At 29.7% G+C, this 13442-nt stretch overlaps 1 protein-coding gene across 3 annotated transcripts in view; it reads left to right on the top strand.

The window, feature by feature from the left end:
* Positions 1–1290: 1290 nt before the first annotated feature.
* Positions 1291–13442, top strand: part of LOC107447451 (pancreatic triacylglycerol lipase) — a 29248-nt gene continuing 17096 nt past the window's right edge. The window contains exons 1-2 of one of the 3 annotated variants that reach the window (XM_043047660.2): positions 1291–1471; positions 10751–10986. In XM_043047660.2, the coding sequence (XP_042903594.1) occupies positions 1390–1471; positions 10751–10986 (318 nt within the window). In that variant the 5' untranslated portion in view covers positions 1291–1389. Of the gene's footprint in view, positions 1472–2542; positions 2804–10750; positions 10987–13442 lie in introns of those variants that run through there. The other 2 variants (XM_071182806.1, XM_043047659.2) reach the window with 2 other exon arrangements.

A 13442-nucleotide genomic window follows, 5' to 3' on the forward strand; every position in this document is an offset into this window, starting at 1 on the left:
GGAGTATAAATCCCCCTGACAGACAAAGTGAAATTGTTAAAAATTAAAAAGTCAGTTATCACCCCTAACTCTACAAATTAATTATATTGAAAAGCATTGATTAAAATTATAAGAATTTTGACTTTAAGTCTATTGACTTTAAAATGCACCGTGAGGCATTTTTTTTTATTTATCATAAATTTGCATATTATTTTAAATGTATTAATTTTATTTAGTTATCACAGAATAAATTTTGAAACTTTTAGTCAAAACATTTTTTTTACACCTTCAAATAGTGAGTATCCAGCATCGGAATGAATTACGTCGACAAATAACTACATAATAAAAAAAATTTCTCTTCTCAATTTTGCGTCAATGTTAATTTTCTTGAAATAAATTAACGTGTTTAGGAATGTTAAGTTTGTTAATTTTACTTATTAATGCCTTAATTGTAAAATGACAAAGTAGAACAACAAAAATAACCAAATAAAGTAGTAGAAAAATTAAAACAAAATTTTTTAAGAAATCAAATTGTTGGTCTCTAATTACTGTCTTATTTTAATAAATTTTTTCTAGTTTAGATAATGTGCTATAGCCTTAGTTGCATCTGTATAAAATGGCATTGCGGTTGGTATTCAAACCTGCTACCTAAACGTTACAGACTGTTTGACGGATCGGCGAGACAGCTAAGACCAGGAGGTCTCAGTGTTTTATTTGCATAGTTAATCAGAAACTATAAATGTAACAGGAGAAAAGTTCTACGCGAAGTGGAAATAATTGTTTTATGCAAGCTGTGGAACTTTTAAGTAAATCTGATGAAACTTTAAATTTTTATCTGACTCCCTTGAAGTGCATCTCAGAGTTTTCACTTTTTGAGTCATATTTAGTTTATAGCACCATTTTATCATCTTACAAAGTGTTTGTTATATTGTTTAAATTTGGTACTGTATTGTAAATTCCAGATATTGTTTCACTAAAGTTTATATTTAATCTAATCTAAAGGAATTGATAGAATCCAGAAGTGCTTTGTAAATTGCTTTGTACCTTTATGTAAATTGCTTTGTACTTTTATCATTTACACAAGTTTCAATAAACACTTTTAGGAAAACGTTCTACAAAAACGTAAAACATTTTTGGGGAAACTCTGGAACGTTTTTTTCCCCTTTTGCGAAAGTGGAATACTCAAATTACCCTTGACCTTAACAAAATATTCTTCAACGACTGTAAACATTTCCCTTTTCGTACTTAACGGACAGGAAGCAGACGATTAATAAGAGCTACGCGAAATGAGTTTGTGGAAAAAATTAATGATGTTCGTTAACTGAACGCCAAGGAATCGTTTGGCCGTCACTCATGATTTCATTGCATAAGTTTATGTAACCTTCGAGCAAAGAACTCTCAAGTGTAAAGATGTGTTTCGGTTCAAAATGCATATTTCTGGTGGTTATTTTGTCCTATGTTTCCGGTTCAGAAATAGATTTTAAAAAGTTGAGTAAGTTTTTATTTTTGAATTTTAGAAGGATTTATCTTTTGCTAATATTGTTCTAGAATTATGTAGTTTTATTGTAATTGTTATATTAGAAAATAAATTTTTTATGTAGTTTAAAAAGTAATAGCGAAGCACTTTTAGATTTTTAGACTTAAAACATAAGGCACATCACTTTTGAAAAACGACAGGGAGGGGAGTAATTATTGGTGGTGATTGAAATTTATTTCTAAGGAGAAGCACTTTTTATATTGTTATTTTTTTTAGTTTATTTGAAAAACGTAATTTTTAAATTTTTTAAAATTTTGTGTATTTAGTTTCAAATTTGATTTATTTATGTAAGAAACGACGTCGAAATTTCGATTTTTGATCAATATATTTTGCTAGTAACTTATGTTGTTATACAGCACTTTAGTTTTGAGCACCCTTACTAGTCTGAAATTGGGCGAAATTTGGATATACTATAAGGTCTCTTTGACCATAATGTGGAGTTGCAAGTTTTTTTTCCGTAATGTCCAAGAAACTATTGAAGCTTGTTTTGTCATTACGAACGAGAAACTATATTGAGAACGAGATTTGAGTGCTCCAGTTACTTAAGAAGTGGTCAAAATTTTGCTGACAACTAAATATATTTGATGATTATCAATAAATTCTTTTTGTAGCGGTCAGGAAATGATTGAAACTTGTACTGCAATCAAACCTAAAGTTATTACGATTGATATTTAAGTACTGCAAAATTTTAATGGCACAAGCATGGAAGTTAGTTAATAAAAAATATAGTAAATATCGTAGTGGAGTGACGCTATTTAATTTCGCTAAAAATATTTCCAATTAAAACGATCAAACATCGCATTTTAATTATTTTTTCCTATTCCTTAAAATAGTAAACATCTTTTTTTATAACGTTCTATAAAAGTCAATGAAAAGATTTATTTTCGCCAAACGACAAAATGAAGCCATCCATTTTTACGAGTTGAAAGCTCATCCGCATTTAAAGCAAACTATTTCTATAACGGAATAAGATATTAAATAGGATAACAATAGTTCTAAAATCGTTTTCACTTTAGATAGGATGTTATGTTCACCGAAATCGTTGGCCGGGCAGGTGCAAACGACCGTGTAAAATGAACAGGGTGTGAGGGATGTTTAAAAAAATGAATTTGGGTCGCGCGCCTAGCTGAGGGTACTCGTTTATGAAAGGAAAATGAAAGTGAGAGTTCCATAAGTGCACCCGCATCGACACAATGCGTCTCTGCGTGAAAGCGGTTATTATTGTCGTTCTTTGGAATTCGAATTTTATTGACAAATGTTCGACAAAAAAATTAAAGAAAGTATTAGGTAAGTGAAAGTAAATTTTATTGTTATTTTTTTCATAAAAATATTTTATATATTCGTCTTCCGAAAATTAACTTTATCGTCAATTATATGTATTATCGTCTGCAATATTTAGAAATTTTTATTAAATTAATGCATAAAGGTTGCGTTATTAAAGCATTTCACCCGTTCGCAAACCTAAAATTGCTGTACAACGTTTTTTTTTAGGACGACAAATAGATTGTTACATCAAAGTTAAAAAGTGTTGAAATAAGAAATCCCGTAATTTTTTATTCCATTAATAAAGATTTAATTCTTCGGGTTTAGTTTTTGGCCATTAAGCTCATCATTTTGCTCCGTTATCATTGCAATTTCAAACACTAATTCATTTTTTTATAGCTTCTGTTAAATTTTTGGTTACTTGGAACACTCGTTAAATGTTTATCGCCAAAAACTCTTTTTGGCAATCTTACAAAAAGAGAATTTTTAATACAGCTTAAGAATTTTAAATATTATTTTAGATTCGTTACTTTAATTGCTTCCGTTGACAGAATAAAATTTTACATAAAATTTAATGAAGTAAATATAATTTATTTTCTGTTGAATGCATTGTTGCCTGAATGAAAAAAATGCAGATTATTAAGTAATATATGTTAACAGTTTATAATTCTTAGCACTTCATGGAATTACAATTTTATAGCAACTAATGCTAAAAAGAGCAAAATGGTGCTATAGATTCCTTAATTTAGTCTTATTATAAGTTTGAATCGCTTCTTAGCTTCAATTGCACTACAGCTTACTACAGACCAAGGTCAGTCAGTTTCCTCGATCAAACTTTATCAGAAGCAACGTCCGTCAACCACTCACCTTTAATGTCCGACAGGTATTTTTGCTATTGCTTTTACCGGTAACTACATTATTGAATTTATCAAAATATATCTTTGAGCAGCAATTATAAATTAAAAAACATCATGATTACTCATATTTTTCAGAAGACTAATTTATCAGAAAAATGATTAAATGTGCACCACTCACTATATAATGCGTGGGGATTCTTCGGCCGGTGAGATTCAAACTCACGAACGCGATCTCAACGTCCTACCAACTAGGCCATTCCGTCACAATTTAAAGTTCTTTATTCCAACATAGATTCGTAAAATGTAAAAAAAACAAAGAAAAATGGAAGAAAAAAAAGTACAACAGAAAATAAAAAAGTACAAAAAAAGTAAAACTGGCTGATCTTAGTTGATTGAAATTAAAATATAACTGTAATTTAATAATAAACATGCGTAAATTAATAAGCATAATTAAAACAGAAATAAAGAATAGTTTGTTTGTTGCATTGAACGCTTTGTTCATCCATTTCTGTCCAATTCAGTTTGTTTCAGCTTTTCGTTGAATACGAAGATACGAATTTTCATTCAGAATTTTTAAACTTGTATGATAAACATTCGTGCTTATGACAGCTCCATCTCTTGATATTTCAGTTCTTTGTTGTCAACACAAAAAGAAATGTCATGAGTTTTTTTACAATATACACATTTGTGTTTTCTATTTTAAGAAAAATACGCATGTAATTAATTTCGACAACATTTTAATTAACGTTTAATTAGGTTAATAAATTTAGTTTTAGAATTATATACATCATATATTTAGAATTATGTATTTATAATTATGCATTTGAAATTACATATCTAGAGTTTTATATTGTGAATTATATATTGCAAATTATATATTGTGAATTATATACTTAGAATTATATATTTTGAGTTATATATTTAGAAGTATTTATTTAGAAGTATATATTTAGAATCATTTATTTAGAAGTATATATTTATAATTTTGGGATTTGGAATTATATTAGTCAAAAGATAACTTAGTAAAAATTAATTTAAAGTTTCAGCAATTTTAATAANAAATATTTTATATATTCGTCTTCCGAAAATTAACTTTATCGTCAATTATATGTATTATCGTCTGCAATATTTAGAAATTTTTATTAAATTAATGCATAAAGGTTGCGTTATTAAAGCATTTCACCCGTTCGCAAACCTAAAATTGCTGTACAACGTTTTTTTTTAGGACGACAAATAGATTGTTACATCAAAGTTAAAAAGTGTTGAAATAAGAAATCCCGTAATTTTTTATTCCATTAATAAAGATTTAATTCTTCGGGTTTAGTTTTTGGCCATTAAGCTCATCATTTTGCTCCGTTATCATTGCAATTTCAAACACTAATTCATTTTTTTATAGCTTCTGTTAAATTTTTGGTTACTTGGAACACTCGTTAAATGTTTATCGCCAAAAATTCTTTTTGGCAATCTTACAAAAAGAGAATTTTTAATACAGCTTAAGAATTTTAAATATTATTTTAGATTCATTACTTTAATTGCTTACGTTGAGAAAACCCAATTTTACATAAAATTTAATGAAGTAAATATAATTTACTTCCTGTTGAATGCATTGTTGCCTGAATGAAAAAAAATGCAGATTATTAAGTAATATATTTAAGCAGTTTATAATTCTTAGCACTTCATGGAATTACTATTTTACAGTAATTAATGTTAAAAAGAGCAAAATGGTGCTATAAACTCCTCAATTTAGTCTTATTATAAGTTTGAATAACCACTAAGCTTCTTAAATTGCACTACAGCATACTACAGACCAAGGTCACTCAGTTTCCTCGAACAAACTTTATCATAAGCAATGTCCGTCAACCACTGACCTTTAATGTCCGACAGGTATTTTTGCTATTGCTTTTACCGGTAACTACATAATTGAATTTATCAAAATATATTTTTGAGCAGCAATTATAAATTAAAAAACAACATGATTACTCATATTTTTCAGAAGACTAATTTATCAGAAAAATAATTTAAAGTGGTCCACTCATCATTTAAATACACGGGGATTCTGCTTCCGGTAGGATTCGAACTCACGAACACGATCTCAACGTCCTTCCAACTAGGCTACTCCGGTACAGTTTAAAGTTCTTTATTCCAACACAAATTCGTAAAATGTATAAAAAAAATGGACGAAAATCATAAAAAAGTGCAACAGGCTGATATTAGTAAATTAATAGCTGTAAATTAATAATAAACAAGGGTAAATTATAAAGCATAATTAAAACAAAAATAAAGAACAGTTTGTTTATTGCATTGAACTGTTCGCTTTTATTTTTCCATTTCTGTCCACCAACTCAGTTTGCTTTAGCTTTTTATTGAATACGCAGATAAGAATTTTCATTCATAGTTTTTAAACATGTATGATAAACATTTGGGCTCATGACAGCTCACTCTCTTGATATTTCAGTTCTTTGTTGTCAATACAAAAAGGAAATTCCATGAGTTTTTTTAACCAATCTATGCATTTGTGTTTTATATATTAAGAAGAATACGCATGTAACTCATTTCGACAATATTTTAAATAACATTTAATTAAGGCAATAAATTTGATTGTAGAATTATATGCATCATATATTTAGAATTATGCATTTAAAATTATAAATTTAGAATTATATATTTATAGTTATATATTTAGAATTATTTATTTAGAAATATATATTTAGAATTTTGGGAATTAGATATTTAGAATTATATTAATCAAAAGATAACGCATTAAAAGTTCATTTAAAATTTCAGTAGTTTTAATATTTGTTTCTTTTCTATAATTCAATCAAACAAGAGATCAAAAACATTCAAATGTGATAAAATTAGTTTGTAATTAATTGTAATTTAAACAATTATCACTATATTCATTTGAGTAATATTTTTATTCTCATTATTACAAACTTTATCTAAACGATTTTTATTTGTTAAAAAACTTTTCTACCTTTAACTTCTTTTACTGTAAAAAAATTTGTGTCTGAGTTGAGCAAATGGTTTCCGACTTTGACAGACGCCTGTAAAATTTTGTTCAAATCTGACGTTCATAGCTTTGATCATAACATGAATGAAAAATAAAATTTCCTATTGAAATTCCTTTACTTCGATAAAAATATCTCAAACACTGCCAAGTGCATGCACGCATAACAAACGATTCAAGCGGTAAACGAGGATTTTCCCATAAATTTCAAATGATGCTACAATGAAAAGAATTCAGGCTACAAACTAACTACAATACTGATCTGAATTGCATGGATAAGTGAAAACCTGTACTATATGAAGCTACTTTAAGTTACCTCGTAGTCTAGGATCCAATCAAAGTATGAAATTAATTTAAATAAATATTAAGATAAAAACCCTAAAATAAGTCAAAATGGAAAAGAGCTGAGAGCAAATTTGTCTTATGTAAATTAAATCAAATCAAATTAAATCAAAAGTTAGATAACAAAAGTAAGCAAAACGAAGTTTTTAAGATGCGTATGTTAGCAAAAACAGCATTTCATCAGGGGACGCACTGTCTGCTAACACACTGTAGCCTTTCTGTAGTCAGTGGTTAACCCTTTGCTTACGGTGCGCCATTTGTACCAGAACACGTGGTCCACATGCTGTACCAACCACAAGCAAAAGGTAATCCAAAAACTGCCTGTGACCAGAGATCCTATAATGGAAAAACTAAACGAGAAAATGCAATACCTCAAAGTACCTCGTAGTCTCGGGTAACTTATCCATGAAATTTTTTTTGTGTTTAACATGCATGTTTTAGAAATATTTAGTACCTGTAAACATAGATTGCTTAAGATTTTCAACAATTAATTAACCCCTGAAATAAATGCTCTTTAAATGGCCGACTAAAAAGTGATTTAAGTAACAGCGAATAACGGTATATAGCGAATAACGAATAACGGTCGTTTGTTTCGTAGTTTCTCAAAATAGCCTTATTCGCAGACAGGATAACTTATTAAATTCTTGACTGATTTGATTACAAATGTAACAACATTTTATTTCTTACCATAGTGTTTGATGTGCATGATGGATTCTAAAGTATGTTTCTATTTTTTTATTAATTTAAATGATGAAATTGGATTTCTGAAAAATGGTTGAAAGTCTTTTCAGATCTTTTAATTGAATCGGTGTCCTCAACTTTTTTTTTATTCAAAATTGAGATTTTTACCTTTTCAAGTTTAGCTGACATGGTTAGTATATAAAAACCTAGTATAGTATATCCTACTTGGTATAGTATATTTTGTGCAGTGAAATCTCAATTTTGTTCGAAAACGTGCCATATCTTGGAGATGACCTGTTCTCGGAATAAACTTGGAATTATACCGCTAAACGGCTGCCATAGTCGCTTATGAAATTGTTGGCGTAAGATAACCTAAAAATTAATTATTTAGTTCAGGCTTGTTATGTTGTTGATGTTTTTTATCACACAATGAGTGATTCAGAGGGTAGTTCTTTAGGTGGTTCGTCCAGGAAAATGAAGGAGGATGAAAGTAACTGTGAACGCTAAAGAAGGTGACTGCAAATAATATACTTGATTTCAAAAGCCGGAGCATTATAGGAAAAATATGTTATCAAAATGCTCCTATGAAAGAACAAGAAAGGAGAAATAACAGTTTTGGATGTCACATTGTAGTAATTTTACTTATAAAAGCACTACACCTGTTGAAGATGAAGTATCTCCTTTCATTGGTGATTCATGCAAATTAATATTTACTCTGTACAAAAAAAATGTATCCTTAAAGTTGCACCATAATCAGTTAAGGAATCATATTTTGTAAAAATTGCCAGAAACTACAGGCAAATTTGTAGACATCAAAAAAGTTTTTACAATATAAATCAAATGAGATTTCGTCTTTCAATGAAGAAATTTGAATGTCGCCTAGCTCAAATAGTCATAATGCAAAAGATTTCTGAATCTATAAATATCTATGAATACGTAGTCCAAGACTTAAAGTTCGTATTTTATTTCTAAATGACAAACTATTAATACTTTTGCTTGTTGAAAATAATGTATAGTATTCCCTTTTAAATTTTTTTTGAAAGACAGCCATCTCAAAGTTCAAATTACTTTTTAAATTTTAAAATTAAGTTACGTTATAGCACAATTGCAATAGAATATTTTGTAACCAGTAATATTTTAATATCAAGAAGTAAAAAAAAGCCCTTTGACTAAAAATTTAAATAATCAAGCTGATGCTTAATTAATTAGATTTTTATCTCCTGTAAAATTAGTTTTGTTGGAGATTACTGATTCTCGATTTTATTGATTCAATTAATCCATAATCAACGATAAAATGGCAACGATAAAAAGTTCTATGGGCAATGAAGGGAAATGACATTAGAAATAAATTGCAAAATTTTTATCAATTTGTCGAATTGAATATGTTATAGTTCCTTCTAATTAAAGTCCTAGATTGCCTTGCACGTTTTCAAGGCTTTGTTTCTAGTATAAAAGAAGGTGTTCATGAAAAACATTACTGAAAAGTTTTTCTGTATTTGAAAATTGTGAAAGCTTATTCAAGTCACACGAATCTAAGGGCAAAAATAGTTAGTAATACTCTAATAATAAATGATAGTTTCAAACTATATTATTACTATATAATTCTAAAATTGATTATTGCTAAATAATGTTGAAAAAAAAGTTAAAATTAATATATATCTAAAAATGATTTTCCTTCAAAATCAAAATTTAGAAATTACAAAAAATAGCAATTAAGTTATGCTCTAAAAATTTAAAGGAAAAAAAAACATTGTTTAATTTCAGGGAGTTCAGAAACAGGATTTTTAAACGTCGTGGAACAGCCAACGCAAATGTTTGAGTTTACGACTACTAAAGTTTAACTCCGTAGCCTTGTCATTTTAAATCCAATCTAGAAGACAAGGGAACTCTTGGATCAAATATTGGGAGACATTTGTCTTCGTTGGAGGACTTCTTGATGGAACTAACTCGCATTTGCGATGCATGGAGAATAAAACCACGAAAACCTCTCATGGTTAGTGTGATGGCAAGGGAACTCTAATCCAGGATCCGTCTACCAATGTTGATATTTTACGTGAGCACTGTGATTGGTGCAAACCCGATGCGGAATTCATATCGACCAGCCATTCCTGGGATTCGAACCAGGTTCATCCCATTGGAAGGCGAGAGCTCAATCCTAATTTCTTGTACAAACTTGAAGGGAGTTACTAATGTACACAGAATGTAGTTTGAAAACTGAACACCTATCCATGACCAGAAAAGTCATTGTACGCGGCTACATTATATGGACGAGCTGCTAGAGTGTATTTGATTTAACACAATTATTTATTTAATTATCTAAACACTGTTTTTTATAAAAAATTCTTTCCAAACGTTGTATTCTAATAGGATTAGTTATCGCTTTTATGTCGTAGTCTAAGGATTTGCGACTAACTTCTCGACTTCGGCATTATATTCGCCAAATCATTTAATTATAATAAATATACATTCCTGTACTTATTTGAATACAATATTCGGTATAACTTACATTAATCTAAGCCATGGGTCACCAAACTGTTTTGATCATCGACACCTATATATTTTTTCGAAATCTCCATCGACCCCCATAAAAGTCACTTTCTGCTAATTAAAATACGACCCTTTTAGATACTGTGTTTGTATATTTATTTCATGATATTAAACATTTATTAAAGTAATAGTATATTGTGTAACAATAGTTTTATGAAAAATATATTAATGTTGAAATTTAAATACCTTATTATTTGTTAAATAATAAGTAATCATATGTAAGTAGGAATAATAAGTAAAGTAACTACAGATTTATTGCTTCTTAATCTTAGCCGGCTGTGCTAATCCATATTACTAATGCTTACCTTCTTTTTTACATGTATTGATAATTAAAATTGATATCTAAACTAAACGAATGGTTTTATCGAAACAATAACTAATTATCCAAAACTTTAAACGTTTTAATAATGACACTGCAAATATTCAACACTGTTCACCGTTTGCAAAGATAGCTGAAACTGCGTATGATATTTGCGTTTGTAANACACATTTGTAGAATCGACTCGCTTTTTGATTAAAAAATTCTTCCTATTTCAGGCTCTGCTTTTATGGGTGATATCCTCTCTCAACTACCCGCCAGACTCCAGTGTGTTGGCACTGGTAAAAACTTTACCAACTTCATGTACTATTCTAGAGTGCATCCAGATAAACATCGACCACTAGTACCGGGGGACCAGGAACTTCTGTACTCATCTGATTATGATTCAACCCTTCCAACGAAAGTGATTGTGCACGGTTTTCTGGACAGCATACACGTTACAGATTGGATGCAAGTAAACAATGTTTTTAAACTAACCATTCCTTGGCTACCATCTTGGTCACTTTTCAAAATTATCTTGTAGAACATATAAATTTTAAGGGTAACCCATTCAAATGCAAAGCTCAAACGTATTCGAATTCTGTTTTCTCTGACGCTTCTCCAATCCTTATTACGTAATTAATTTTAAGCAATATATTAATATTAACCAATTATTTTCCACAATCTAGCTGTTGTCCACGTGGGACTACTTTAAATGATTTCAATTTTAACTATTTTCAAGACGGAGGAAAAAATTCTGGTAAAATTATCGTACTGTATGGTAATAAAAGTTTTGGTAAAGAAAAAGAAAACCGCAATTCTGATAAATAAAATCTAAATATATGGTATTCATACCATTCATTTGGTAATGTTTTCGTTCATGTGGTAACTGTTTACCGGAAATTCTTGTTTTAAGAATTTTAGTTCTTATTACCACACATTTTGCAAAAAATGCAAAACTAAAAATAAATTTTACCAAATAAAGGATTTTAATGCCATGCTCTAAGTATCATGATAAAACTAACAAATTTTACCTCATTTACTAAATTTTATCGCAAATTATAAAACCATATTTTACCGAAATCATTATCAAAGAGCACTAAAATTACCGAGGTTTTTGGTGTTTCTATACAATCCAAAACGTGGTAAATTTTACCATATTCCTGTAATTTTGATCATACTTTTTTCTTAGGGAAGAGATGTCCGAGATATTGACCAAGTCTTTTATGGATTGAATTTTAGCAATGATTTAAAGTCTGTCCGGCAGTCATTAACACTAGATTGCCTAAGGAAGTCATTTTGACTGCTTTTAATTTCAATTAGAAAAACAATGATGTACATAATGACACGATTTCTTAGAATTTCGTGACTTTTTGTACGAAATAAAATTTTTTCTATTGTTAATATTTACTAATAACTTGTTATATAACTGTGAATAATATAAAAATATTACAAATTAATTTTAAACAAATTTCTTTACGCATTCACAATGCAGTCATTTTGACTGCTTTTGGGCAATATAGGTATATACTAAGTTTCCGTCTTTCTAGTGTTAAATCACACAAACCAGCGAAAGTAGCAGTTTCGGACATAGTAGACAGCAGAAGTATTAATCTTCTCTTTCTCACATCTCTATATCTGTGTAGTGAGATAAGATAGCCTCTCGATGCTCCAATACGTGCTTTACTACTCCCTCGTTCACCGCTCGAGCCATAGCTTGAGTCTCGTATAATATATTTAAATATGCTATTGCTTGAAAAAGGCAAGCTCCTTCAACAATAATTCGTATGGTATTATGCGGCACACTGCTTAGGTATAACATTTTTAGGTATTTTAGAGAGTATAAAAATAAATTTAAATAAGTACTTCATAACTAGGTTTTGATTACTATAACAACCATGTATTTAAGAGAACAGATTGTGTTGTTAGCTTAAAGAGATGGTGGTTGTGGTACTCAAAGCAAATCAAATGTGGTTGTTTAAATCTAGAACTTTTCTATGAAAAGATGTTTCAAAAATAAGAACATATTCGTTATTTGCTTTAATGAAGTTATCAAAATTGACGGTGCTCATAATTCTTTATTTCTGGAAAATTGAAATTGCTTTAAAAGAGAGCTCTAAGCACTGATCGGCTCACTTATGGTTTTGAATGTAAAATTTTTTTTAGAAGGGCTTTCTGAGATTTTTAAAATGATAAATAAGAATATAGCGATGTTTTTGACTGGAGGTTCTAAATTTTATTTACTGTTAGAACAATAATCGTTAGTAGTGAATTTTGCCCGTGAAAATTTTATAGAAATTTTTGCAGACAAATTTTCAAGAGTTTTTCTTTAGGGCACATTGAATTTTAAAATGCAATAACGAAGAATTGTTCAATGGAATTAGGAAAATTTTTATTTCTTTTTAGCTAACAGTTCGTAATTGTTGACCATTAGAACTTTGATTAGCAATCACAGGGAAATGATCTTAACGATGATCTTATAACGATGAAGAAATCTGAAAGAAAAAAAAATCCTCTCCCAGAAAACAGAGAGGTGTTTGACAAAGCTTTACTGGACAACGAATTCTTCGTAACACCACTTCGTAAACACCTCTTCGTAAGTGAGAGGGACCGGGTTAGCTTGGCTGGTAAGGCACTGGGCCCATTTCCGAGAGGACATGAGTTCGATCCCCACCGACCGAAGATTCCCTGCATACAAAATGGTGACTGGTGCACGCTATATTTGTGGGGGTAACAAAGTCCTCCAAGTTCTCATAAGAAATCAATACCTCTGTGGATACTGAATTGGAGATTGATCGTGGGTCTGGTTTAGTTCAAAATTACGATATGCGGATGGAAGGATGGCGTGTGAATGTGTTCTCCCGGTAAAACGGGGTGTGATGTATGTATGTTACCTCCGGACCGTCACCAACAGCCTATTGTGCAGCGACG

Source organism: Parasteatoda tepidariorum, chromosome 6, assembly GCF_043381705.1.
Source record: "Parasteatoda tepidariorum isolate YZ-2023 chromosome 6, CAS_Ptep_4.0, whole genome shotgun sequence".
Classification (NCBI taxonomy): Eukaryota; Metazoa; Arthropoda; class Arachnida; order Araneae; family Theridiidae; genus Parasteatoda; species Parasteatoda tepidariorum.